The following is a 26,856-nucleotide window of genomic DNA, read 5'->3' as shown; positions in this document are numbered from 1 at the left end:
TGCTGGGCAGTGACTGAGGAGGAACAGGGCTGTTGATTTGGGCAGTGGCCAGGTGATTCACACAACACCCAGTTCTGGCCTCAGGCAGGAGATGCAACCTGAACTGAGCAGTTCAATCAGTTGTTCTGTTGCATAATTCCCAGAGATAGAGAATATGGAGGTGCAAAGAGCATTGGGATCAGTGGTGTTCCTGGAGATGGGGCAAAACACTAAAGTGTTTTGTGAGGAGCTCCAGAAGTGATTGTGAGGAGCTCCAGAAGGATCTCTCCAGACTGGCAGAATGGGCAGCAAAATGGCAGATGCGCTTCAATGTCAGTAAGTGTAAAGTCATGCACATTGGGGCAAAAAATCAAAACTTTAGATATAGGCTGATGGGTTCTGAGCTGTCTGTGACAGATCAGGAGAGCGATCTTGGGGTGGTGGTGGACAGGTCGATGAAAGTGTCGACCCAATGTGCGGCCGCAGTGAAGAAGGCCAATTCTATGCTTGGGATCATTAGGAAGGGTATTGAGAACAAAACGGCTAGTATTATAATGCCATTGTACAAATCTATGGTAAGGCCACACCTGGAGTATTGTGTCCAGTTCTGGTCGCCGCATCTCAAAAAAGACATAGTGGAAATGGAAAAGGTGCAAAAGAGAGCGACTAAGATGTTTACGAGGCTGGGGCACCTTCCTCATGAGGAAAGGCTACGGCGTTTGGGCCTCTTCAGCCTAGAAAAGAGACGCTTGAGGGGGGACATGATTGAGACATACAAAATTATGCAGGGAATGGACAGAGTGGATAGGGAGATGCTCTTTACACTCTCACATAATACCAGAACCAGGGGACATCCACTAAAATTGAGTATTGGACGGCTTAGGACAGACAAAAGAAAATATTTCTTTGCTCAGCGTGTGATCGGTCTGTGGAATTCCTTGCCACAGGATGTGGTGCTGGCGTCTAGCCTAGACGCCTTTAAAAGGGGATTGGACAAGTTTCTGGAGGAAAAATCCATTATGGGGTACAAGCCATGATGTGTATGCGCAACCTCCTGATTTTAGAAATGGGTTAAGTCAGAATGCCAGATGTAGGGGAGGGCACCAGGATGAGGTCTCTTGTTATCTGGTGTGCTCCCTGGGGCATTTGGTGGGCCGCTGTGAGATACAGGAAGCTGGACTAGATGGGCCTATGGCCTGATCCAGTGGGGCTGTTCTTATGTTCTTATGTTCTTATGTTCTAAACTTTTTGCAGGAGCAGTGATGCCTGTGTAAAGCACGCCCTGCCTTCAGAGCCAGTTGCAGCTTTGAAAGCAAAGGCTTTTGCAGCCAGCACTGGCTCTGAAGGCAGGTAGGGCGATTTTCATAGGTGTCACAGCTCCTGAAAAAACTTAATTCTGCATAATTCCTGGTGATAGAGAATATGGAGGTGCAAAGAGCATTGGGATCAGTGGTGTTCCTGGAGAGAGGGCAAAACACTAAACTTTTTTTCAGGAGCAGTGATGCCTGTGTAAAGTACCCCCTTGCCTTCAGAGCCAGTTGCAGCTTTGAAAGCAAAGGCTTTTGCAGCCAGCACTGGCTCTGAAGGCAGGGGAAGGCGATTTTCATAGGTGTCACTGCTCCTGAAAAACACTTAGTGTTTTGGCCCCTCTCCAGGAACACCACTGATTGGGATCCATTGATCACAGCATTACAGATTCATGAATGGGGGAAATGGGAGGAACACACAGCAAATTCTGGATTTCAGACAAGAATATTTAGAGTAATCCTGGAAGAACACGACCGTGATAAGCAGGGGCCTCTTTGCCGGGCTCCACACGTGTGTGGGTTGAGTCTGTTTTTCCAATTCCTTTTTAATGGAGACTCAAGATCAGTCTCAGGCCTCCTCACCAAACTTCCTTCACCGATTCCTCCAAAATTAGAAGATCCACTTGTTGTCTCTTTTTGGAGGCTTGGCTCATCACTTAAGTGTGTGCAATTCTCTCCCTGTGTAGGTCACAATACAGGAGAGAAAAGGGCAGGGAGATTTATAAAGAGGGAATACGATCTGGCTTGTGCTATTGCTGCCAGATCCACCCCCCTCCCCTTCATCGCCCCCAGTTCCTCCCGTGAAATGCACCAACCCTCTCCCTCCCCCTCCAGTGGCCTGCCCCCTATGCTTTCACAGAGCTGGGTGGATCCCAGAAGGCCACTGCCACGCAGCAGCCCCACTTGCCGTTTATTTATGGTATTTATAAATAAATATAAGTATTTATAAATACCTTCGAGACTGAAGGTTGCCAATATACAATATACTTCTGAGTAGATGTGCATAGGATTGTGCTCCCAATTTATTATTTGTGAAACTATGGCTACTTCTGAGTAGGACTGGGTTCTGTGTGATTTTTAAAAGTGCTTTGAAAATATCACATAAGTCAGTGGTTCTCACACTTTTAGTACCGGGACCCACTTTTTAGAATGAAAATCTGTCAGGACCCACCGGAAGTGATGTCATGACCGGAAGTGACATCATCAAGCAGGAAATTTTTTAACCATCCTAGGCTGCAATCCTACCAGCACATGCCCAGGAGTAAGCCCCATTGACATTGGGGCATTGTTAAAAGCATGTACAGAGTAGTCTCTCAGAACTACCAGTCTGTCACATTTCCTGAAATGCAGTCACATACCATGATAGCATCAGGTCTAATATATTACTCAAAAAATATTGAAATGAATGGGGACCTACACGAAATTGGTTTGCGACTCACCTAGTGGGTCCTGACCCACAGTTTGGGAAACACTGACATAAGTGCATAGCAGGAGCCCTGCTGGATCAGGCCAAGGTCTAACTAGTCCAGCTGCATACATCTGCCCACACTACTGTAGCAAAACCCAGATTTGCAGCCTTAGAAAACCCCAAGGAAATCACAAGATTTGCAGTAGCAGACAACACACTGAAAGCACCACAAATCTGTAATAGTTAGAGGCAGTCTGAAGAGGTTTGATTTTGGTGGAGAGTTCAGTGTTATCCAAAATTAAGCAAGCCTTGGGTCACCGGAGAATCCAGAGCCAGCAGGATTCAGGATCCGGCGGAGCAGAGCTCTACCAGTCCTGCCTCCCTCCCGCCCCACTCTCCCTGGCACGCCTTCTCCCCACCCTCTCCTTCTGCTGCTCCCTATCCTGGAACACCTCCTCCCCACCTCCTTCCATGCCTCCACGCACCTCTCCGCTGCATGGCGGTTCGCACGACTGCCAAGCCATGGAGCACTGGTGATCCACTTGCACTAGCACAGGGCCAGCTGGCGCTCAGCTAGCACCAGCACTGAGGGCCACGAATATGCTTTATGGCACATTTTGTGACACTCATTGCTGGCACAGCGCCAGTTGGGATTGGGCTCTGTGTTGCTTAACAATCCCTGCATTTTGCAACAGTTAAGTTCAGAAAGTGTCTGCTCCCCCTTGGCGAATGCCACAGACTCCAACCTTTGGTGCTGCAGGCCAAACACTCAGAATTCTTTTTAGTTTGCAGGACTGCATCGTCCGCCCCTGTCAAGTTCTCCTGCAACTTGCTCTCACTTTCCAGCAGAGGGGAGCAGAAGGCGCCTTGCTTTAGCTTCCAGGAGGGAAGAATGGTATAAGAACATAAGAACAGCCCCACTGGATCAGGTCATAGGCCCATCTAGTCCAGCTTCCTATATCTCACAGCGGCCCACCAAATGCCCCAGGGAGCACACCAGATAACAAGAGACCTCCTCCTGGTGCCCTCCCTTGCATCTGGCATTCTGACATAGCCCATTTCTAAAATCAGGAGGTTGCGCATACACATCATGGCTTGTAACCTATAATGGATTTTTCCTTCAGAAACTTGTCCAATCCCCTTTCAAAGGTGTCCAGGCCAGATGCCGTCAGCACATCCTGTGGCAAGGAGTTCCACACTCTGGTTGTGCCACTCTCCTTCGTAAACACTGAGTGTACATCGCAATCCCGAGAACGGGTGTGACTGGTGCTTTTGTCAATTCCTGGTACTCTCTCTGTGTTTTCCCATCATGGGCAGTTTTCCCACAGAAGAGAACACTGTGCCGACTCTAAGGAAAGTCTATAGCCTGCCTTCCTGCCTGCAGTGACAAGTGGGAGCCCAGCTGTTGCCCAGGAACGTTGCTGACCTCATCATTTCATCCAGACTTTGCAGTCTCCAAAACAGACAGTGAACCAACCGGTGCAGCCAGACCTGTTACTTGGTGGTTAGCTGGATTGCTTTCAGTGACACAGTAGGCCTCCTTGGAGAAGATGGTTGGCAACTCCATCTGTGTGCCCCTCTTTCAGATGCTGTCCAAGCATTGATACCGTTCAGTGAAAACTTTGGCTGGATCATACTTGTTTTCTTTTCGTTCGCAGTAGGGGAACACTTCTTTCCACCTTCTTATGGCCCAAGGGCGCAATCCTAACCTTGTGTTAGGAGGGTCGCAAACGTGCTGTAAAGCACGTTTGCGCCTCCTTGGAAGCAAGTTGTGCCAGCACATGGAGGTGCGCTGGAACAAGGAAGCTGCATCCAGCCTCCATGGTGGCTTGGGCCAGGAAGACTGCGTTGGCTGAGCTCGGCTCATGCAGGGGTCTTGGGAAGGCCAGGAGCAGGCAGGGAGGCAGTGGGAGGGAGGCGTTCCAGGGTGGGGGGAGGGCAGGCAGAGGGTGTTCCAGGGGATGGGCAGGAGGGGAGCAGGAGGTGGCTCTGGGACCCAGCAGTTATGCTGGATTCTAACCCTGTTCCCCGAGCAGCACAGAACGGCTCCAAGCTGTTCCAGTCTGCTCTGACCTGTTCCAGCTCCAGAGGTGATGTAGATCTGAGGATACCCATTGGGGCTCCTAGGGCTTCCCCGGGGGTAAAGGAAAGCAATTCCCCTTGCCTCCGGCTGAGCCACAAACTGCCCAATCTTGCACTGGATACAGCGGAGGCACATCAGCCTGCCTGTTCCAGCGCAAGATAGAATTGCACTGCATGGAGATCAGGCCATAGGCCCAACTAGTTCAGCTTCCTGTATCTCACAGTGGCCCACCAGATGACCCAGGGGACACACAAGTCAACAAGAGATCTGCATCCTGGCACCCTCCCTTGCATCTGGCATTCTGAGGTAGCCTACCTCCTGAATCAGGCGGTAGCGCATATAAGATCATATAATAATTGAATTGAATAATTATAAAGGAATGAAATTATAATTATTTAACAGTGCAAAGATAGGAAATTATTATTATTATTATTATTATTATTATTATTATTATTATTATTATTATTAAGAATAAGAATAATACTTGGAGGTAGTTGTGTTGATGTGTTGAAATAAAACTCAAAAAGCCATGATATAGTAATACAGGTGGGACCTCAGTATCCACTGTTTTGGTATGCACTTATTTGATTCACCACTGATCCCAGGTCCACCTTTAAATGCTTTGTAACAAGGGAAAAAAACACCAAAATCCCATTTCCCACCTTCATGCTGTTAAATAATTATAATTTCATTCCACTAGATTCCATTATTCACCCCATCTAGTGGTTGCATGTGGTACAGCATCTATACCAATGCATTCTGGGGTGACAATGGAGGAGTAAGAAACCTGGAAGTGGGTCTTTAAAGCTATTTTTCCACTGATTTGGTATCCACTGCTTTTATTATTCACTGAGCATTCCAGAACTGAACCCCAGTGGGTAACAAGGCACGACCTGTACTTTTGTACAGATGAAAATGACTTTTTATGAAGATGTGAAAATGACTTTCTTTTTTTTTATAAAAATGACTTTTTATACAGATGAAAATGACCCAAAATCTTCACCCAGCTTTTTTTGTAGTCCAGAAGTCTTCATCAGGCTGGGGAAAAAAGGGAGGAGGGAGACGTAACTAACTAGGCTTGGGGTAATAGCTAGGGGTGTTTGAAAATTGAGCCATTTACCTTACTCAGACGTAAGCCCATTGAGTTCAGTAAGACTTAGGATGTAATCTTATCTTACATACCAGAAACAAGCACCTGTAGTAATAACCCCCTAAAAGTCTGCAGTTTAAGGCTGCAATCCTATACACACTCATTGAACACAATGGGACTTGCTTCTGAGTAGACATGAATAGGATTGTGCTGTAAGCTGGTTATAAAATGAAGTACTAGGTGTTAAGAATGTCCTCAAGCTGCAGTGAGGGGTTCTCCTTTGTAGAGGAAATAAAAATGACTCTTCCAGTTGTTTATAAAATCCAGCTGTGTCTCTGTTCCATCTCTAGGGCCGAATGAAACACATTGGTTCAGGTGTCTACTCTGAAGGAAACTCCTCTTGGATCAGTGAGACTCATTCTCAGGTAACTGGAAGGATTTCCCGTGGAATTCTCCCCTAATAAATGGGCTCTCATAGCAAAAGTTTCACTCCATCAGCCCGGCTAATAAATGTACTTGGAAAGGTTGCTTGCAGCAGGGTTTATGAAATCAGAGCCATGTAGAGCTGGGTATAGGACTGGGCCAGATGGAAATGTACGCCCCATTTCAAACTGTACTTTTGTAATCAATGCTATATACATATGATTTTTCTGTCAGTATGTACTGGGGTGCCCCAGTATCCACAGATCCCGTATTTGCAGATTCAGTTATCCATGGATCAGGTTGGGGCCCCCAGCACACCCCCACCCACACACCCCCAGTACTACAGCACTGACTGGCTGCAAATAAGTAGAAAACCTCCCTCCCATCCCCAGCAGTAGCTCGATCCTGGGAATTGCGTTACTGCCTTCCACCCTGCCCTACCTCTTAAAGGGGCATTGGCCAGTCATGACCCACCCACCAGTTTGGGAAACGCTGAATTAGAGTATTGCTGTCTTGAGTTATCTGCTAAATAGTTCAATAAGCCATTAACCAGTATTAAACTCATCTTAATATCATGGGAATCTCCAAGCACCAAGAACCTTCTGATCGTCCAACATCACAATTCATAAACATCATTAAAGGCAGAAGTATCCAAATATTCCACATCAAACATCCCATCAAAATTTTTCTGAACCCCCTTGTTTTCCATGAATTGTCACTTAAATTTAGTACAGAGTTTGTTTCTGTTATCTGCATTTATTTGTTTATATTTTATCTGTATTAGTCTTTCACATTTTAATATTTAATGCTAAAGGATGCCCCTTAACTCTCTTGGAGTAGGCCCCCTAAAAATAGTAGGCCAGGACCAACACACTGCCCCCCTCCTGATTCTGGCCTGTATGAAATGATTTCGTCCAGGCAAGGTTATAATCCTAAACCTACTTTCTAAGGGCCCAATCCTATCCAACTTTCCGCTGGCGATGCAGCTGCAATGCAGCCCCAAGCCCTCCGTGACTGCCCCTCCATCTCAGGATGCAGTGTGCACCCAGTTGGCATGGCTGAATCGGCACTGGAAAGTTGGTTAGGATCGAGCCCCAAGTCAGTTCTGTTAGACATGGGGATCTCATTAAAGGGAATCAAGAATAAGAGTGCTAGTATAGTGGGTCCTTGGTATCCACAAGGGATCTGTTCCAGGACTCCCCGTGGACACCAAATTCTATGGATAATGAAATCTTTGTGTGCGACGTCCTTGTGCCTCAGAATTCATCTTTAATTGAGGTAATTAAAAAATGTTTTGATGATACCAAAAATCTAAGATTTTGTCATCGTGACAGTCTCTGCCTCTGGATTGTATAAGAAACATTCACAATTCAACCAACAATTTTTGTGTTACACAGTGTTACTGTCTTTCTCTCTCGCCTTCTAAGGATGGTGACAAAATTCCCTTGCTTTCTTTTTCTCTCCCTGACTTTTTCCTTATGTGTGGTTCCAGAAAGCAAAAGGCCATGGAAACCGACAGCCTCGGAAAGAGACTTCGGAACGAAGTGACTTGTTCCATTTGCCTGGAGTATTTCACAGATCCAGTGATTCTGGATTGCGAGCACAGCTTCTGCTGAGCCTGCATTGTTGGATGCTGGGAACAGTCCTGCTCACGTACCTTGTGTCCCCTTTGTAAGCAGACTATTCAGTCAAAGAAGTTCAAGGCAAACAGGCCCCTGGCCAGCATTGCTGAGATTACCAAACAGCTGAATGAAGGACGGGAAGAGCCTGGAGGAAGACCCCTCTGTGGAAAACACGAAGAGCCCCTGAAACTCTTTTGCCAAGATGAGAAAGCCTCTATCTGTGTGGTATGCGATAGATCCAAGGAGCACCGAGATCATAATGTGATTCCTGTGGAAGAGGCTGCCCAGGAGTATAAGGTAATAAGGTTCACGGGGCTGAGACTAGAGAGTTGGTATTGTTAGACATTTGGCACACCCAAATTTAACAGCAGAAATCCCCCCCCCCCCGTTTGTACTCAAGGAAGGTGGTTCTGCTGAATTCCTGTGTGCTTAAGGAAGCCTATAGATTTTCACTAAGAGTCTTCTGAGAGGCTGTTATGATGTGTTAGAAGAATGCTGTGGTTATTTATTTATTTAAAAGCTGTCTGTGCCCTACCTAGAAATATCAAATCCTTGCTTCAGATTACTTTGGACTGGTCCATTGACTCTAGAGCAGCGATTCCCAAACTTTTTAGCACTGGAATCCACTTTTTAAAATGATGCTCTATCAAGACCTTCCTAGCTTTATGAGACCTTTAAAATTAATCTAGAAAGAAAGAAAATTTTTATTTATTTACACATAATAATAACCAGAAAAAAGATGCTCCAACATTTATCTCCCTATATTTACACAGGGTTGTAACCTGTAGGAGCTCTTTGCAGGACTGTTAGCAGCTATGTTAGCAGTTAGTTATCTGATCCTTCCATCACCAGTGTTTTCATTGGAGGCTCTGCTCAGCTGCTCTGGGACTGACTAAAAATCAGGTTGGGACCCACCAGTGGGTCCCCACCCACAGTTTGGGAAACACTGCTCTAGAGGGAAATTGCAATGATGTTAAGAGACTTGGGAGATGACTCCCAAAGGTTCTGTGATGCAAGGTACCAGAGTAAGCAGGCCTCCTGCTTGTTGCTGTCTCCCAATGAGCAAAAGCAGAAATGGTTTTGTATCCTCTCCAGGATCAGATTTTGAGGTCCCTGGAGATGCTGAAGAAGCAGAGAGAAGAGATTCTCAAATATAAATCAACCACAGAGAAAGAAAGCCAAGACTTGCTTGTAAGTCTCCTTGTGACTATAGAAACGAATAAGTGGAGCTACTGGGGTTGATCAAATGCCTGAAGAGGTAGAAATGCATGAAGCAGTTCTGCCCCCTAGAAAATCCTATAGGAAATGGTTATGGGAAATGGTGGGGTGGGTGGGACAAGTCTGTCAGAAACATTTTCACAGCTCAATGCAGAGCTATCAGAAACTGGGGTTTCCCAGAACGCCTCCTGAGAGTTCTTGGAGTCTCATGATCCCAGTATCATGAGCAGAAAAGTGTGTTGGGGAGCCTGATGAAGGTTGCAACTTGTCATGAAATTGTTATACAATTCTTGGGTGTTCTATTTCTCTTTTGCAATTTTTCTTTTAACTGTAAAGCCAGAAATGTCGCAGAACCTTTTCAGAACTCAGCTGGGCTTGTCAGCTGCTTCAAGCTCTCGCCATTCTCAGCCGTTCAGGGAGCTGCCAGTGCCCTCGAACTGGCGACCTTCTGATGTTATCTTCGGGCTAAAAGAGACTCTACCCTGCCCAGACCAGACCATTATGGAAAAATGAATGGTCTATTTTCTCTCCCTGCATTCTTTCTCCCCCCCCCCCCCGCCCCCTTCAGCCAGAACAAGCATTCTGGAGACTTGCTGGCTACTTTGGGATATTTTTGTTAGATATTTGGTTTAAATATTTGTGATATTAACCTACTTTGGATTTTTTTTTTTCCTAGCACACCAATATGGCTCCCTATAATTTTGGGCACTATGGAAGTTGTGACACTTTCCACAACTTGGTGAGGGTGATGGTCAAACTTCTGGAATTTGAAACTGTTTCACAACTTGGTGAGGGTGATGGTCAAACTTCTGGAATTTGAAACTGTTTCACTTTGAAACAATGAAAGAATCATTTGTTGTTGTATGTATGCAGGCTATAAAATCATAAACATATGAAAAACAGCCCCAGTTAATAAGAAGTGCCTATCTAGAGGTAGGCAATTGGAGATGAAATTGATTATATGTATACCTAACTGCTTCTGGCTTTTTTGTGGCTGATTTGATCTGTGATATTGGTGGCCTGAGGGTGTGTGTGTTCATGTACTCAGATTATGTATTCTTAATAAACAAATTTAATCAAATGCCTAGATGTGATGAAGACCAATAATGGATAAAGTACTTCCATATATCCTAAAACAACCATTTTCAATGTTTTACCCCTCACAGCACACTAATCTCCATGGTCTTCTCTACGGTCTTCACCTCTTGTGATGTAGCTTCCAGCTTTTGAGAGACACTTCTGGGTTCTGTGACTCTGTTTCTAGGGCAACTGTCTTAATGCCAAATTGTCTGTCCCTCCACAGGCTCTAAGCAGCCTATTCTGGCCATCTTCCTGACCATCACTGCAACTTTTAGAAACCTTCTTTAAATCCTATGGAGCTTTCCACACAAGTCACACAGAGAAATGAAATGTCTTGGATAGTTCAACATTTAATCCCTTGTAAGCCTTGTGGGACCCTCTAAAATGCCTGCGTAGGGATGAAGGAATCCAAAGAACCATTGTGGGAAAAGTGCTTAGATATTTACATACCTAGATACATACTGTTCTGTTCCACATTTCAAGACCTTATAAAGTAAGGCATAGAGTAAATACCTTTGCTTTGGGTCTTTTAATTTTAACCAGAACAGGAGATGATTAACAGCCCAATCCTGAGCTGCCCGGAGCGAGAGGCTACCATGGCCTGTAAGATTACAAAGTGTGTGGAAGACGAGGGGTGGGTGGAGTGAAGTGCTCTTTTAATTTTCTGCATTTAAGCCTTATGCTCTTATACACCCTCCATGATAAATATAAATAAATCTAAATAAAATAAAGAGAGGATCAGAGATAAGAAAGCACATTTGATCCGAACATCTTTGTTTATTCTACAACACAGATGAGAAAGAATTCACATTGAAACATATTTTTATATTGCCATGCAGCTCAGATCGTCAGAAGACAAGGTATTATTAAAAAGGTAGATAAGCTTACTATTTACTTTAAAAACAAATGTGGCCACACTGCGTTAGACTCTGTCAGAAGTACTGAAGCAGTTGCCATGGGGGGTATAGAAAAAAGAAAAGTGGCGGGGTAAATATGACCCCACTTATCTATTTCAGGGTGAAATCACACTGATTGCAGCGATGCTAAAATGAAAATAAATAATATTCATTAAACCTCTACATTTCCTAACTCTGCATAATATTATGTAGGGATTGCAATATATAAAACTACGTGGTTGTGGTTGGTTGGCAACCTTCAGTCTCGAAAGACTATGATATAAGCCTACAGCACCCGGTATTCCCACGCGGTCTCCCATCCAAGTAATAACCAGGCCTGACCCTGCTTAGCTTCTGAGATCAGAGTAGGCTTGCACAAAATATGACTGCTAGTCTTCACACGATATTGGCAAACATTTTCTGAGATTCCAGGAATTTCCAGCAACCCTCCTTTGGCTACTTGGCCCCCTTTGCCCAGGCACAATGTACCCCCAATGTACCCCCTGTATCCCCTCTCATGGGCCCTGCACCCCCCCTCCCACACCAGTAAGCACCACCTGCAAGATCCAACTCCTTTCCCCATCAGCTGTTTGCCTCTTGCCACTCTTTAGTCCCCCTCCTCAACAGCATGCAGTGTAGCTGATTCTCAAACCTTGCTGAAAAGCAGCCAATCACTCCCACCCTGCCAGCTCTTTCAGCCAATCAGACATCGGGTACCCAGTGGCTAGATGACTTTGGAATGCCTTTTCAGACACAGGAGCTGCTGGGAGTGGTAGTCTTTTTAGTGGCACAGTAAACATGCTCTAATGAGGATGCTAGGGGGGAAAAGAAGGAGGGGAAGAACACAGTGAGACTTCCCAGGAAGATCTGAAGTCCAATTGCTCATTTCCCCCCATCATTTTCCAGCTTAGGCAGAGTGCCTCTGATGAAATGCAAAGCATTTAACCCCTAAAGGGGGTGATAAAAAGAAATAAACCCCATATCCTTTATATAGGATATAGAACGTCACACCTCACCCTGTTTAACAACAGTTTGATCTGCAGCAATTAACAAGATATTTCTCTCCATATTATGCATTGCAACCTTCTGTTAGAGGAACAAGAGCAGAATGGGTTGTATTGGAGTGAGCAGATGGCAATCCCTAAGAGCAAATGGTCTGTGAACCTACACAGGTTACTTCTTTGTTTAGGAAAGTAGCTACTTTTTTTTATTAAATGGATCTAAGAAAAGTACCTAAGCTGTTGTACAGAATTTGGAACTGTGTAAAAGCCAGACTGGAACCAGAAGGGCCATTAATAAATGAAATGAATGCTAAAAGGAAAAAAGAAAGAAAGCAGGACGTGTTGCAGTCATCTTGCAAACAATATTTTAAACCTGAAACCATTCCAAAAGCATGCTTTTATCGACCTCTTCCCTGCCAAAACCCATCCAGAACAGGTTGGAACAAGCTGGAACAGATATAAGCAGAGTAGCCAAGATGGTGTAGTAGTAGTTCAAGAGTTAGAGCGACCTGGAAGTTCCAGATTCAAATCCCTGCTCAGTCATGAAGCTTCTTGGGTGACCATTGGCCACTCACTATCAGCCTCACCTACCTCACAGGGTTGTTGTGAGAACATAAGGAGAAAAGGAGCTGTATACACTGCCCTGAGTTCCTTGAAGGAAAGGCAGTAGAGAAATGTGATAATTACATATTTTCTAACCCACCTCCTACTATACTGTGGGTATGCTCCTGGAAAAGAGTGCTGTGTGAAACAGCACTATAGGAGATGTTCTAACACCTTGTTAATGTACTAGAACTAGAACCAGTGGGGACAAACTGCAAGAGAGGAGATTTCGATTAGACATCAGGAAAAAATTCCTGATGGTCAGGGCAGTTCGGTAGTGGAACGGATTGCTGAGAGAGGTGGTGGACTCTCCCTCACTAGAGATATTCAAGCAGAGGCTCGATAAGCACCTGTTGGAGATGCTCTAAGAGGATTTCCTGCCTAAGGCAGGGGGTTGGACTATATGACCTATTAGGCCCCTTCCAACTCTATGATTCTATGCAGAGGCGCTCACATTACTGTATTTACCAGAGCGTAAGGATGGAGACTGCTGCGTAATTGACCGCAGCTACTATCACTGGTCCATAGCATATACCATGCTATAATGGTTGCAGGTCTAAAATATTATTCTCCAGTGTCTCTAACACATCCTACTATTTTTTGCATCAACTTGATTTATTAATGGGCCGTTCCATTCCGGCTTTTATACCATCCTGTCGAATTCCAGCCCCCACCTTTTCTGATGAGTACCTTTTAACATCTAAACCCAGAACACTGCAGAATATTCCTCTGGATGTTGATAGATTGCACACTAAAAGCAGGCAGATCAGAATAAGACACTCCTCCCTCCCCATTGCTGATCCCTGCTCAGTAAGACCTCCCGCCTTCCTGGCACAGTTCCAGGATAGGAAATGCAAAGTCATTATTTGCACTCAGGAACAAAAGAGAGGCTGTTGTTGTTATGCTTGGGGAGAGGAGGAGACAGCCATGGCAGGTGGGGGTCCCATCAAGGAGCTCTGCGATGAAGCTACTTGTTCCATCTGCCTGGAATACTTCAAAGATCCTGTGATTCTTGACTGTGGGCATAATTTCTGCCAAGCCTGCCTCACCCAGTGCTGGGGGGAGTTTGACAGAGGCATTTCTTGTCCTCAGTGTAGAGAAACGGCTCAACCAAGAAACTTCAGGCCAAACTGGCAACTGGCAAATGTTGTAGAAATCATCAAGAAACTTGAGGAGGAGGGAAGAGTAGAGGACCAGGCAGGACTCTGTGAGAGGCACCAGGAACCCCTGAAGCTCTTCTGCAAGGATGATCAAACCTCCATCTGTGTGGTATGTGACAGATCCAAGGAACACAAGGATCATAAGGTGGTCCCTGTTGAAGAGCATGCCCAAGAGTATGAGGTAGGAAATCTCCATGGTGAATAATTTTGGGATCTTTGATTTCCTTCTGGAGGGTTTCTCTTAGATTCAATCCTATAATAGTTTCTGTTGGGTGTACTGACACCCAGTCAGAGGCAGTGTGGTATAGTAGTTAACTTAGGTGCTGTTCAATCCCCACTCAACCGGGATGCATACCAGGCTGCAGTTGGGAGTCAGACTCACTGAACTCATTTTGGACTTTCTTAATAAATTTGCCTAGAACTGTGCTATAGGTAATCATAGACCAGCCACTTTCAGACCAACCTATCTCACAGGGTTGTTGTGAGAATCAAGTGAACTCGATACATTGTTCTGCGCAACCTGAGGAAAGGCAGGATAGGAATATAATGAGGACAGGGGAAAAAGTCTCTCTTCCCCAAAGTAATGCCCCATCCTTCCACCAAATGTTCCCACTTTTTTAATGCAACTGGTTGGCAACCTTCAGTCTCGAAGGACTATGGTATAAGCCTGTGTGTTGTTGGCAACCTTCAGTCTCGAAAGACTATGGTATAAGCCTGTGTGTTGTTGGCAGCCTTCAGTCTCGAAAGACTATGGTATCGCGCTCTGGATGGTGGTTCTGGCACAGCGTCTAGTGTGGCTGAAAAGGCCGATTCGGGAGTGACAATCCCTTCCACACTGGGAGCAAGTGTAGTGTGCCCCTGGTCTGTCTCCCTGGCTATGGGCCTTCCTTCTTTGCCTCTTTGCCTCAGACTGTTGGCCAAGTGTCTCTTCAAACTGGGAAAGGCCAAACTGGGAAAGGTATAAGCCTACAGCACCCAGTATTCCTAGGCTGTCTCCAATCCAAGTACTAACCAGGCCTGATCCTGCTTAGCTTCCAAGATCAGATGAGTTCAGGCATCTGCAGGGTAACAGTTGCTGTTTAAAGCAAGTGTTTCTGAAAGCTCTGTGCCTCTCTCTCTCTCTCTCACACACACACACACACACACAGAGGGGGGGATTATCTGCAAAGTACATCACACATTAACAGCCCAATTCTAGCTTACCCTGGAGCAGGCAGGCCACATCCAAGGCAGGGTTGGGGCTGAAAGTAACTCAGCCCGGGGCAAGGGAAATTGCTCCCCTTACCCCGGGTAACACCGCAGCAGCCCCAATCTGGCTACTTGAATCTGTGCCACCTAAAGAAGTGGTGCAGATCCGAACAGCCCAGAGCTGCCCTGGGCTGCCTGGGAACGAGGCTAGGTTCTGGCATAAGTACCGGATTCTGGGCCCACCCCTACTTACCCCCCACCCACCCATGGGCCTGCCTACCCACCCTCCCCCCACCCTGAAACACCTTCCTCCCACCCTTCCCACACACACATCCCAGACCCCCATGCTGGCCGAGCTCGGCTGGCGCAGGCATACCTGTTAGGCTGCCTGAGTGGGGCTTTCGTTGGCCTCCAAAGCCTGGTGCACATCTGTGCACCAGCATCCCTCCTCCAGAGATCGTGCAAAAGTGCTTTACAGCACTTTCACAATCATCATGGGCTGGTGCAAGGGACTTGCATCAGCCCAGGACACCTTCAGGATGGGGTGCCTTCAGGACACCTAAAATGGGGTGCCTAATTGGTTAATATGAAGCAAAATGTGACAGAAGTGGAAGGCATGGGGTTAAGGGATGCAAGTTAGCAGATCGTCAGAAAGGGTGGGAATCCTGTAGGGAAAGAAGGAACATGTGAACGCAACTGTAGAAGAACTGCTTTGAGTGGTTCAGTAATGGAGTCCAAAGGAAGGATAATAGCAACATCATCCCAGGATGGTGTAGAGTCAGACCTAATTAGACCTGAAAGATCCAGGTTCAAATCCCTACTCAGCCACGAAGCTTCCTGGGTGACCTTCGGCCAGCTGCTATCACTCTGCCTAACCAACCTCCCAGGGTTGTTGTGAGGACAAAAAGAGAGAAGGAATTATGTTCATCACCCTGAGCTTCTCAGAGGAAGGGCAGTATAGAAATGTGAAAAATAAAATGAATAATATTGTCATCTCATGTCCCAAGTGTGGGAAGGATTAGGCCCTTCAACAAGTTGCTGGTCCTCTGCTATTAGATCAGGTAAGGCTTTCTAAGAAAATAATTGGTTAGCACTGTTGAAAAGTCTTTTCTCTTTGTACAGGAAAAGGCTGAGCTGAAGACTCTAGAAAAAGAGAGAGAAATTCTTGTAGATCAGAAAGTGACCGAAGAACTGAGGACTCGGGATTTTCTGGTAGGTTCTTCTTCCGCCTCATATATTGGGGGATGATGCTGACTAGGTGATCTCTCAGGCCCTCAGTCAGTGAACAGCAAAACAGCTGTGTTGTTTGACATCAGTGTGTGTTGATCTGAGGTGTGTAAGGGCACAATCCTAAGCACACCCTGGACCGGCACAAGTCCCTTGCGTCAACCCAGGAGAGTCGCAAATGTGCCATAAAGCACATTAGTGCCTCTTTGTGTGTCGGCTGGGCTGGCGCAGGGATGTTGCATTCAGCCTCCTTGCCAACGTGGAGAGGTAAGGCTGCATCGGCCAAGCTCAGCTGATTGTCTGGAAGGGTGGGAGGAGGCGGGAGGGAGGTGTTCCAGGGTAGGGGGAGGGCGAGTGGAGGGCATTCCAGAGAGTGAGTGGATGGGCAGCGGCATGCGGGGCTGGGACCTGGCAGTTATGCGGGATTCCAACCCCATTCCCCGAGCAGCGTGGAACTGCTCCAAGCCACTCCATTCTTCATGGACTTGCGTCAGGACTTGCACAGGTCTGAGAAGACCCATTGGGCTGTGGTGGCTTACCCAGGGGTAAGGGAAAGCATTTCCCCTTGCCTCTGGCTGAGCCGATTCTGGCCGCAGTCTTGCGCTAGGTACAGTGCAGGCCTCCTGGCCTGCTTGTTCCAGCACAAGATAGGATTGTACTGCATGAGGCTTTTGTTCATGGAAAGAGGGTTGCACTCATGGAAAGTATCCTTTCATGAGCTCATCTCTCCTTACATGAATAGACATGCCATGGAGTGAACATTTTGGATCCATTTGGTATCTGCACAACACTCCAAAGATTATCTGCTAAATAGATGATTTGTTGTTGTAATCACACACATTTAAATTGTTTCCCTTAATTGAGTATCATGTTTCACCTCTCTCCTGTCCCCCATTTCTGTGTGTTTTCCCAGACACAATTAGAAATGGAGAAGCAGAAGATCACATCTGCCTTTGAGCGGATGTACGACTTTCTTGAAGACCTGGAGCTCCTCAGGTTGGCCCAGCTTGGAGGTCTGAAGAGAGAGATTGAAGAGAAACACAACGGGAACCTCACCAGGCTCTCAGAGGAGATTGCCTATCTTAGTAATTTGATCACAGAGCTAGGAGAGAAGTGCCAACAGCCAGAAAGTGACTTCCTGCAGGTGAGACCAAGAGTGTGTTCCATAAACATATATAAAGGAGCGGGGGGGGGGGTGCCATTGTGTGAACCCAACCCAGTCAAAGGATGTTGATTTCCTTGTCAATTTTGCATTAGTTATTTGCAAGTGTGCTTATCAGCTCATGATTTGGGAACAAATAAGATGGCAATTTTTAGCTGAAATGCTGGGGAGATGAAAGGAAAAGCTGCTTCATGATGTCACCAGTGTGCAGCTAATCAACACAGCCCTTTCACTTCAAACCAGCAGAGCATGTTCTTACTGAGCTCAAACCCAAAGAGAAGACTGTATGTGTGACAATGGCATGCTTTCCAGGATGGAGTGGCACCTCTTTTCATGTATGCACCCTGCAATAATGACCCTTTCCAAATGCTTGCAGAAGGAAAGGAGAGTCCTAAGATTAAGAATAAGGGTGACATTATCCTCCTGAAAATGTCAGTCCACAAGAGAGAAGCTCAGTGCGTGTTCTGTAGCTGAGACCCAGTTCTCTCTTCTGTCTTTCAGGACATCAGAAGCACCTTGAGCAGGTATGTGGCTCATCCTTTCTGCTCCAAAGAGTTTTGGTTCCAGTTTTAAAAAAAAAAAAATCAAAGAGTTCTGTACAATGCAGGGGAGGTTTCACAGTCTGTTGGCACAATCGACTAATGGAAATTGTTTCGTCCTGGGGACAGCTTGAGAGATCCTGAAATTAGATTTCTTCTGCAGTTGGGGGGAGGGGGTGGTGGAGAACACCAGCAACATCCTTAGAATCCTCATATTCTGAGAAGAGAGTACTGTCCCAATTGCCTGGTGAGGTGCCAGCCTCTGTTCTTCGCACTTCTTGGATTGGAAAAGGACAAGGGGAATGACGCGGCAGAGGAAGTGTGAAGGAGATGCTGTAGCCCACCTTCCTTCTTGACACCAGCGTTCCTCTTCCAATCCATCCGTCTATTTCTTTTCCAATTCAGGAATTAGGGGGAAGAGGAGGAGCAGTGGAAGCAAGTGGGTAGACAGGGAGAGTTAAGCCTTAGTCAGTCTTATGGGTGGAGTGGTCCTTAAGGATATGTTCCATCTTTGAAATGACAAAATCAAGCCCTACTGATCAGCAGTTCTACTCTCAGCTAAGTACCAGCACCCCACCTGCCAATTCAGAGAATGAGCATGCGTGGTGGTGGAGAAGGCAATTTCACTAATGTATCTTCAGCTGACCCACTTTCCTTCCAGATATGAGAACCGGCACGTGAGACCGTTGATGGTATTTTCTCCAAGACTGGAGGGGAGACTCAGGATTTACTCTCAGACCAATGCTACTCTAGAAAAGACTATGGAGAAATATAAAGGTACTGAGGTGGGGAATGGCTACCAAAGAAGGAACTTTCTTGAAGTTAACAAGGAAACTTCAGGGGAACTGATTTGCCCTGAAAGGTCCATTGAAATGTCTGAAGAAACTTCTCAAGAAATATTTTCGCTTCTCTTTCCCACAGTTGGATGTTTTGTGGAAGAGGCAGCTTGCATATCAAAGACCAGCTGTCATCCTCCTCCAAGAAAATAATCTTTGGTGCAAGTAACTGAAATAAGAAGGCTCTCTCCTTTCATCCCCATTAAATCTACTTTTGAGGAAGGACAGTTTGCCTTTGATGAGCTATCCTCCTCACCAAAAGATTCACCAACAGAAAACATGCTGGGAGGGGCACCTTTTCCTCCCTCTATTCTCCCCACCCAGTTTTGTTGTAAATTTAATGTAACAAAGTGCTTGCTCCCAAGTAATTCTCATGTTGCTCTTTGGTATGTGAGCTACTTTGCACACTCCCCTGGTATCCTTGGATGAAGGGTGGTAGAGACCAGAGGTGTCAAACATAAGGCCCGGGGGGCAGGATGCGGCCCCGCGGAAGCTTTTCATTAGCTACTGAATAGTGCTGAAATGTTACTGTAAAGGGCAGGCCAGATGAATATTTGGCTCTCCAATATATTGAAATATGACCAAGATTTGCATGTTTTCTCTTCTATCATTTGCAGCTAATGAATTCCTAAGTGAGAAAAAGTGCTTATTTTTAGTTATGACCTGTTGAATAACATCATTTCCTGCCTAATGACATCACTTCTGGCCCTCAGCAGGAATGATGAATGCTATTTGGCCCTCTGTATGAAATGAGTTTGACACCCCTGGTATAGACCTTTGTCAAATAAATGCATAAACAACTATGCGTAAATAACTAAAAGAATAGGGCAAGAAGACAGACATGATAGTATTAAGAAAGCTCCAGTTTGCTTCTCCCAGAAACAAAAGAACATAAGAAAAGCCCAGCTGGATCAAGTCAAAAGCCCATCTAGTCCACCCTCCTTTATCTCAGAATGGCCCACCACAGGCCTCAGAGACCACACAAGACAATCAGAGACCTGCATCCTGCTGCCCTCCCTTGTCAGCTGAACATAAGAACAGCCCTGCTGGATCAGGCCAAAAGCCCACCTGGCCAGCTTCCTGCATCTCACAGTCGCCACCAGATACCTCAGGGACCACACAAGACAAAGGAAACCTGCATCCTGGTGCCCACCCTCTCATTCAAGGTAGCCTTGCATCTAACGGAGGTTGCACATGCCCATCATGGCTTACAAGCTGGAGGGACTTTTCCTCCAGAAATTTGTCCACTCCCTATGGAAAGGACAATGATTGTGCATAAACTGTTAGAAGACGTCAGCTGTGGCTTCCCTCCAGCCCTTTTTCAATAGTTGTACATGAACAGAGATCCTGTCTGACCCATCAAGCTTCCATTTCCTCCCATTCTAGGCTAGGAAGGAGACTATTCCCATCACCACCTTTTTCTGCTTGATGCTGCAGAGTAGACTGTTCTTCTGATGACCACATGACCAAGGTATTGAGGCAATAGCAAACACCTTATGATTCCATGAATGCACCCAACAAATCACCTCCTCCTCCTCCCACAGTCACCCAACCCCAATTAGCAGCAATGTTCAAAATGCACTCACCCAATTGGAAGTGGCCTCCCTCCCCCTTCAGTCTCCTATCATCTCATTGCTCTTTATCCTAACACAGACTCCAAATGTAAGCAAGAAACCTTGGGTTGTGTCCAGCGAAAGTGGATCCTGACCAAGCACCATTGAAATCAAGGAGGCAAGTTCATCATGGTTAACCTTAAGCTCCATTCATTTCAATGGTGCTTACTCAGGATTCTCTTTCTTTGGATGCAATCATTCAGGGCCCAAGCCTATCCAACTTTCCAGCACTGGTGCAACTGCAATGCAGCCCCGAGGTAAGGGAACAAATGTTCCCATACCTTGAGGAGGCCTCTGTGACTGCCTCTCCACCACAGGAAGCAGTGCACACCCCATTGGCACAGCTGCATTGGCACTGGAAAATTGGATAGGATTGGGCCCTGAATCACATGAAATAATGTAAATTTTTATCTAAATTAGAAGTTCTGTGTGAGTGTTTTGGGAGGGTTTTTTCATTGCTCTCTGTATGCTGACACATTGCTTTCTGTATGCTGGTGTAAGTAAATTTGTCATCCTTTTCTTCACATAACAGAGTCTCTGGAGGAAGCACTGAACAAAGGTAGCTTTCTGGGACTGAATGGGAAGGGAAATTTTGAAGGAAGATGATGCTTGAGATAGTAGCTGCTTCCACCCTAGAGCCCTTTAGTGCTACTGATGTGTTAGCTGGAAACAGAATTAAAATAGAGAATCCACACAGCATTTAATATCTCAGCCTTATGGCTAAGATCATGTATATCTCTATATACTACAGCAATAGCCAAGACTGTTCTCTGATGCTTATTCACAAGTCTGGTTCAGCAAAGATCCCCTGCAATATTCATTAAATATTTCTGCCTTCCTAGTTCTGTCAATTTGATTTCTTCACAGTATTTCCACAGCTGCTCCAACCAGAAAGCAATAAAATGATTTGAACATGCAAACAGGCAGTCTTTAATTCAAAGTACAATAGCCTTTTAAAATTCTCAGTAGTGCTTTGCCTATCTGCCCTGGTAGGAGCTGCAATTGCATTTTATACCACAAAATAACCTCAAAGGAAACTGGGGGGAAAAATGGGAGGATAACACAGAAAACACAAAATTACAATGATTTGGCAATGACATTGTCTGATTTCTCCATAAAAAATGGATGACAGTTTCAGAAAAAGGTGCTAGTGTGGAAGCAACCAAAGTTGAAGATGGATCCTGTCTGTTAACTTCCAGAGGCCACATTTGTCAACTCCCAAATAGGAATTCATTCAATACTAATTTCAATACTGATCTTAATTAGGAGTTTAATGTAACAGGCTTTTTTAAAAATATAAAATATAAAATAGCATTGCTATATGTATGGTTGTCTGCCTTTAAATGTTTCCTTTTTCTCTCTTCATAACAGAGTCTCTGAATCAAGAATTGTACAAAGGTAAATACCCGCATGGAACTAAAAGAGATGGGGAATGTTTCATGTTGGGGTGGGGGGGAAGAAGAGGTCCAGCATCAACTCCTCAGTACTGTATTTATTTGAGTTGCATTGGACAGATGGGTCACTCAATGAATTTCTCTTTTTCCTCCCTCATTCAAAACTCCAGCCATAACTGTAACCAGAATGAAGAATGTGGGTAGGACAATGTGGAAGGGGTGGGTGGGTAGGCAGAGGGAATGAGCACATGGATGAGTGCTGGTATCGTTTAGTGTCAAAGAATGTGAGCACTGCTCGGGATATATTTCAGCTACTAGCTCTCTGCATGGCCCTAGGTCAGCCATTTTCAATCACTGCACCATGGCACATTGGTGTGCCACAAGTGGTCCACAGGTGTGCCACAGGATTTGGGGGAAGGTCATTTATTAGTAGGGCCAATGGGAGATGTGAGCCTCCCACTGATAGCAGGGTGTGCCATGACAATTGTCCATAACCTGATGATGTGCCCTGACAATTTTAGTGCCTTGTCAGTGTGCCATGAGGTGGAAAAGGTTGACAGTCACTACCCTAGCAAACCACCAATCCCTTGGCCTCACACACACATGCCTGCATATCCCCCATCAGGGGAAATAATACTGATGTTCTGATTACTGACATGATTTATATTTAATGCTTTGAACACTCTGAAGTGCTCTATAAATTCTTCAGGGTGTTATGATGATCCCATCTTTGTCTCATTCAATTCTATGTATTTATTTAAACTTTTTTTTTAAACCCACCATTCTGCCCCAATATAGCACCTAGACCAAAATGGGACAGTTACAAAACTCAAGACAATGTCCCATTTATTAGAACTGTAGGTATGTCAGTTTCTGGGCCCTAAGCACATCCATCAGTCAGTGCTTTATCTCAGTCTTTGAGATAAGCTGTTGAGGAAGTTACTCCTCTTTTGATTGGCTTCCTGACCAGATTCAGATGATACCTGGAGTGGAGAAAGGAGGTTTTATGAATCCTTCCTCTGCTGCTGGTACTGACCATCACCAAAAAACCTTCCTCACCCTTTCTTTCTTTCTTTCTTTCTTTCTTTCTTTCTTTCTTTCTTTTCTTTCTTCCTGCAGTGAATTTTACTCTAGACCCAGACACAGCAAACCCTTTCCTCATTCTATCCGACGACCTGAAGAGTGTGAGAAGAGGAAGCCGATACCAGGACTTGCCGGACAACCCTGAGAGATTTGATCTTATGATGAGTGTGCTGGGCTGTGAGAGATTCACTTCAGGAAGACACTGGTGGGAGGTGGAGGTGGAAGAGAATTTGGGAAGGTGGGCAGTGGGAGTGGTGCAGGAGTCTATTAGGAGGAAGGGGCTTGTCCGCATTAGTCCAAGTGAGGGGTTCTGGGCTGTGGGGAGGTCATTCCGTGACACCTCCTCACCTTGTCAAGTCTTGGCTTTCACTGCCCCTAAGCCCACCCCTTTGAATTTGAGACGGAAGCTCAGGAAGATCCGGGTATCCCTGGACTATGAAGAGGGTCATGTGGAATTCTTTGATGTTGATTCCAATGATCTGATCTTCTGTTTCCCATCTGCCTCATTCTCTGGGGAGAGGCTCCTCCCTTTCTTCCGGGTGTGGAAGGGAGTCAGACTCAAGTGCTGAATGTTAAGAGGAAACCTGACTACCACTTTCAACACCTGCAGAAGAGGTGACATTCAGGGACTTTGTCTATGACTGTAAGCTGAATGGAATCTGGGATGGCTGTTTCTAGGAAAGGTTGGCTGTGCAGAGTGCTGATGGGTTGGCCCTTGTGACAACCTGAAATCCAACTTGCCCCATGCTTAAGAAAAAAAAATCCAACGAACAGGCCAGCTTAGGAAAAATTAGAGCAATGGAATACATGTTAAAATGGATACACACTCTGGGTTGGGGAGAAGGTTTTGAAAAGCCAAAAGCAGGAGTGGTAGAGAGGGACAACACACTGGAGGTGTACAGCCAGGTACATGTGCCAGTAGGGGAGCAGATGGAGAAACGCGCATCAGAGAAGCCCACACTTCTGGGGATTGCTGAGACCTAAGAACTGCAGTTGAGAACCATCCCGTGGGAATACAAGACTCACTAAGAGAGCAGAGAAAAAAGTGACTTGGGAAAGGGAACAAAGTGAGGGTGAGTCAAGCAACCAAGGAAATCAGGTGTCTTCGGGTGGTGGAGGGCAACTCATATTGGCTTGCAGTTTATTAATAGTGCCAAATTCTTTAAAATAAGGTCTGCTTTGGATGCACTTGTCTCTTCCAGTAGTCCTCTTCCTGAACTTTTGGGTCTCTTAGGAGGAACAAATATTACTATCCAGAAAGGTCTGATTGCCTGAACAGTTGCCCCTTCTATTATTTTTCTAAATGGCAAGGTTCTCCCTCCCACCCAACCCCATTTTTTTAAAAGAAAAAAGCTAACGCCCTGGAAGAAGACAATAAGTCTTTTGTCAATCATCTCCACTTCTCCTGATGACACCCAATCAATACGGGACCCAATCCAGTAGAAATTTCCCTTGTGCAAACTTTATGAAGGGCTCAGTCCTGCCCTGTGCTGGAATAGCCTGGCCAAGTGTCCAGCACAGATTAGGACCAGGCTAGAAGTCAGCCTGTGGTAAGGTGATATTTTCACTCTTACCCCATTTTCCTAGCCTGCCCTATGGGGCTACTTGAATCTGCACCAGCTATTTAGCTGGCCAAAATCCAAACAGCCCACGTGAGGCTGCTTGGGCCTGAAGTGAGGGTTAGAATGTGGTGTGTGCTGCCACCGCTGATCCTGTCGTCCTCTGAGGACCAACCCTCTCCCCATTCCACCCTCCCCCCCCAGAAACACCCTTCAGCCACACACCCACTCCTATGCTGACCAGTGCAAACCTACCTTGCTCAGCTGGTGCAGGGACAGGATATAGTGGTGGCAGGCCGGCGCACACCCCTGTATCAGTGCAACCTGGTCCTGTCTGAAAATATGCTTTAATGCATGTGTGCAACACTTGGGAGCCAGCGCAGGGGGCCTGCACTGGCTCAAGGTAAGATTTGGATTGGACTGCCCGTTGAACCAAGCGGAAGTAGCTCCATAACCTACCTGAGCATCGCAACTTCTTTATTTCTAGTTAATCATGTGTCATGAGAAGGCCGTTGCTGCAGACACCTTCTCTAATGTCTTCATTTATCAAGGAAGCCTGAAACATCTGGCACTGGCTGAAGTCTTTTGTAGATAATTGGGCATCCACTATATAAATGGTTCAATTTGCAAGTTATGTTGAATGTTTTGCTTGTTTTATTTATTTCTCCAAAGAGCTAATGTTATTCACATTGAAAGCACAAGAGAGCTGGTGTACTGTAGTAATTGAGACACTAATACAAGCCTATGCATGTCTACTCAGAAGTAAGTCCCATTATAGTCAATGGGGCTTACTCCCAGGTAAGTGTGGATAGAATTGCAGCCTAAGTTGCAAGGCAAGAATCTGAATCTGACTCTCCCCACTGCCATGAACTCATTAGGTAGCTTTAGGCATCCTCTTGGCCTCAGTGGTGCTCCCTCCCATCTGCAATATGGGGATACTACCACCATGCATGGTTGTGTTTTCTTTTTGTAATCCTTGCGCTCTGGACACTCACCAGCCCTATATAAATTCTAAGCATTATGTAGTGCACGGTTTGATGCTAATTGTTGGAAAGATTTTTGAATTATATTTTGTTCTCTGCTTCTGGAGTTCAGTATGAAAGCTCTACGGAAGGTGTGACTTATCTGGAAGCTGAGGGGTGTGTGCATTGTACTTGTTATCCCAATAAAATGCATTTAAAAGTGACATCTGCCACGATGTCTTTGTTTCATATTCCAATGGATTTTACAGTCAAATATTTTTACAACACGCTTCCTCCAAGGTGCTCAGGACATTGTACATGGTTCCTCCCCCTTCTTTTGTCCTCACAACAACCCTGGGGGGAGATTTGGCTGGGAGATAGTGCCTATAGTTCAGTGGTAGAGGCCCTGCAGAACAGTGACTTCCTCAAGGGTGGAGGAAGGGGGAGCTCTGAAGCTGAGCCTTTGCTGTTCCTTTGGGTAGTAGTTCCAGTGCTAGAAGACTGGGAATGCAGAAATCTTGTTCCCAAGGGATATTTTGTGGGGAATGTCTAATAAGAGATCCTCTCAAAACAGACACAGGGTGATCAACGCCACCCACAGCTCAAGAGAAAAACAGGTGAAGTGAAACAAACAGCTCCATTATGAGAGCTCCAAAAGCAGTTCTATTTTACAAAACCTTATATAGTCACACAACACAATCACACACACTTTCAACAATACAATAAAGATACAATAATTCCTGACCCGTGTGCTTATCTGGGCCTATCTATATAGAATGCACACTCTGTTGGTGCCGCTGCGTTGCGCAGAGTGGTGGGGGACAGATTTGGGGCAAAAATGTAGGTTTTTATGGCAAAATACGTTCTCTGCATGTAGCCACAATCAAACTGCTAACTATTCCTGTAGAATTTCCTTTGCCCTTTCAGTCCTGTCTGTTTTCTGGGGCAAGTTCACTCCCCATTAGCACATTCAAAAATAACTGGCCTGCGACTGGAGCCCAGGAAGGCTTCCCTGGGCCTCAGAATGCCTTATATGGTCAAAAGACTTTACTTCCGTTCACTTCCCAAGGCAAACTAGTAGTGGTTTTTTGGGCCGAGAAGGTCATTCTGAAGCCCTCAGAGGCTTCAGAAAGTCCTCCGGAGGCGACCAAAGCTCAGCTGCAGTCGCCTCCAGAGGGCTCAGGTAGGGCTAATCACAGATTTTATTCATGAAAATCAACATCTGCGAGGGCTCTGAGAACAGATCCCCATGGATACCTAGGCCCCACCTGTACATGACATGATGGTATTATTCATAATTACCAAGGTTTTCACACTTTTGACCTCTGGTGTCAAGTTTAGCTTGTTGCCCCTTAAGCCTGGCTCCCGGGGCAATTGACCCCTCAGCCCCCCTTAGCTATACCACTGCATGATTTGAATATGA

At 45.7% G+C, this 26,856-nt stretch overlaps 2 protein-coding genes across 2 annotated transcripts in view; both read left to right on the top strand.

Annotated features, from left to right (window-relative positions):
* The window catches only part of LOC136641548 (zinc finger protein 91-like), a 543,065-nt gene that overhangs the window by 206,340 nt on the left and 309,869 nt on the right, over positions 1-26,856 (top strand). The gene's annotated exons all lie outside the window — the stretch shown is intronic.
* On the top strand, positions 13,638-23,481 carry LOC136641232 (zinc finger protein RFP-like). Its single transcript, XM_066616929.1, has 6 exons — positions 13,638-14,051; positions 16,181-16,270; positions 17,199-17,429; positions 17,949-17,971; positions 18,648-18,763; positions 22,949-23,481. The coding sequence occupies exons 1-6, from the start codon at positions 13,638-13,640 to the stop codon at positions 23,479-23,481; spliced, it is 1,407 nt and encodes a 468-aa protein (XP_066473026.1).

Source organism: Tiliqua scincoides, chromosome 2, assembly GCF_035046505.1.
Source record: "Tiliqua scincoides isolate rTilSci1 chromosome 2, rTilSci1.hap2, whole genome shotgun sequence".
NCBI classification, from domain to species: domain Eukaryota; kingdom Metazoa; phylum Chordata; class Lepidosauria; order Squamata; family Scincidae; genus Tiliqua; species Tiliqua scincoides.
Note: the sequence above shows the minus strand (reverse complement) of the source record. Positions and strands in the feature narration are given on the sequence as shown.

What these genes read in the sequence shown, in the direction of transcription:
- LOC136641232 (XM_066616929.1), top strand. Translation starts at nt 13,638, where the DNA reads ATGGCAGGTGGGGGTCCCATCAAGGAGCTCTGCGATGAAGCTACTTGT. An exon ending in TGAGGACTCGGGATTTTCTG is followed by an intron (nt 16,271 to 17,198) that starts GTAGGTTCTTCT and finishes GTGTTTTCCCAG; the next exon opens with ACACAATTAGAAATGGAGAA. An exon ending in CAGAAAGTGACTTCCTGCAG is followed by an intron (nt 17,430 to 17,948) that starts GTGAGACCAAGA and finishes TCTGTCTTTCAG; the next exon opens with GACATCAGAAGCACCTTGAG.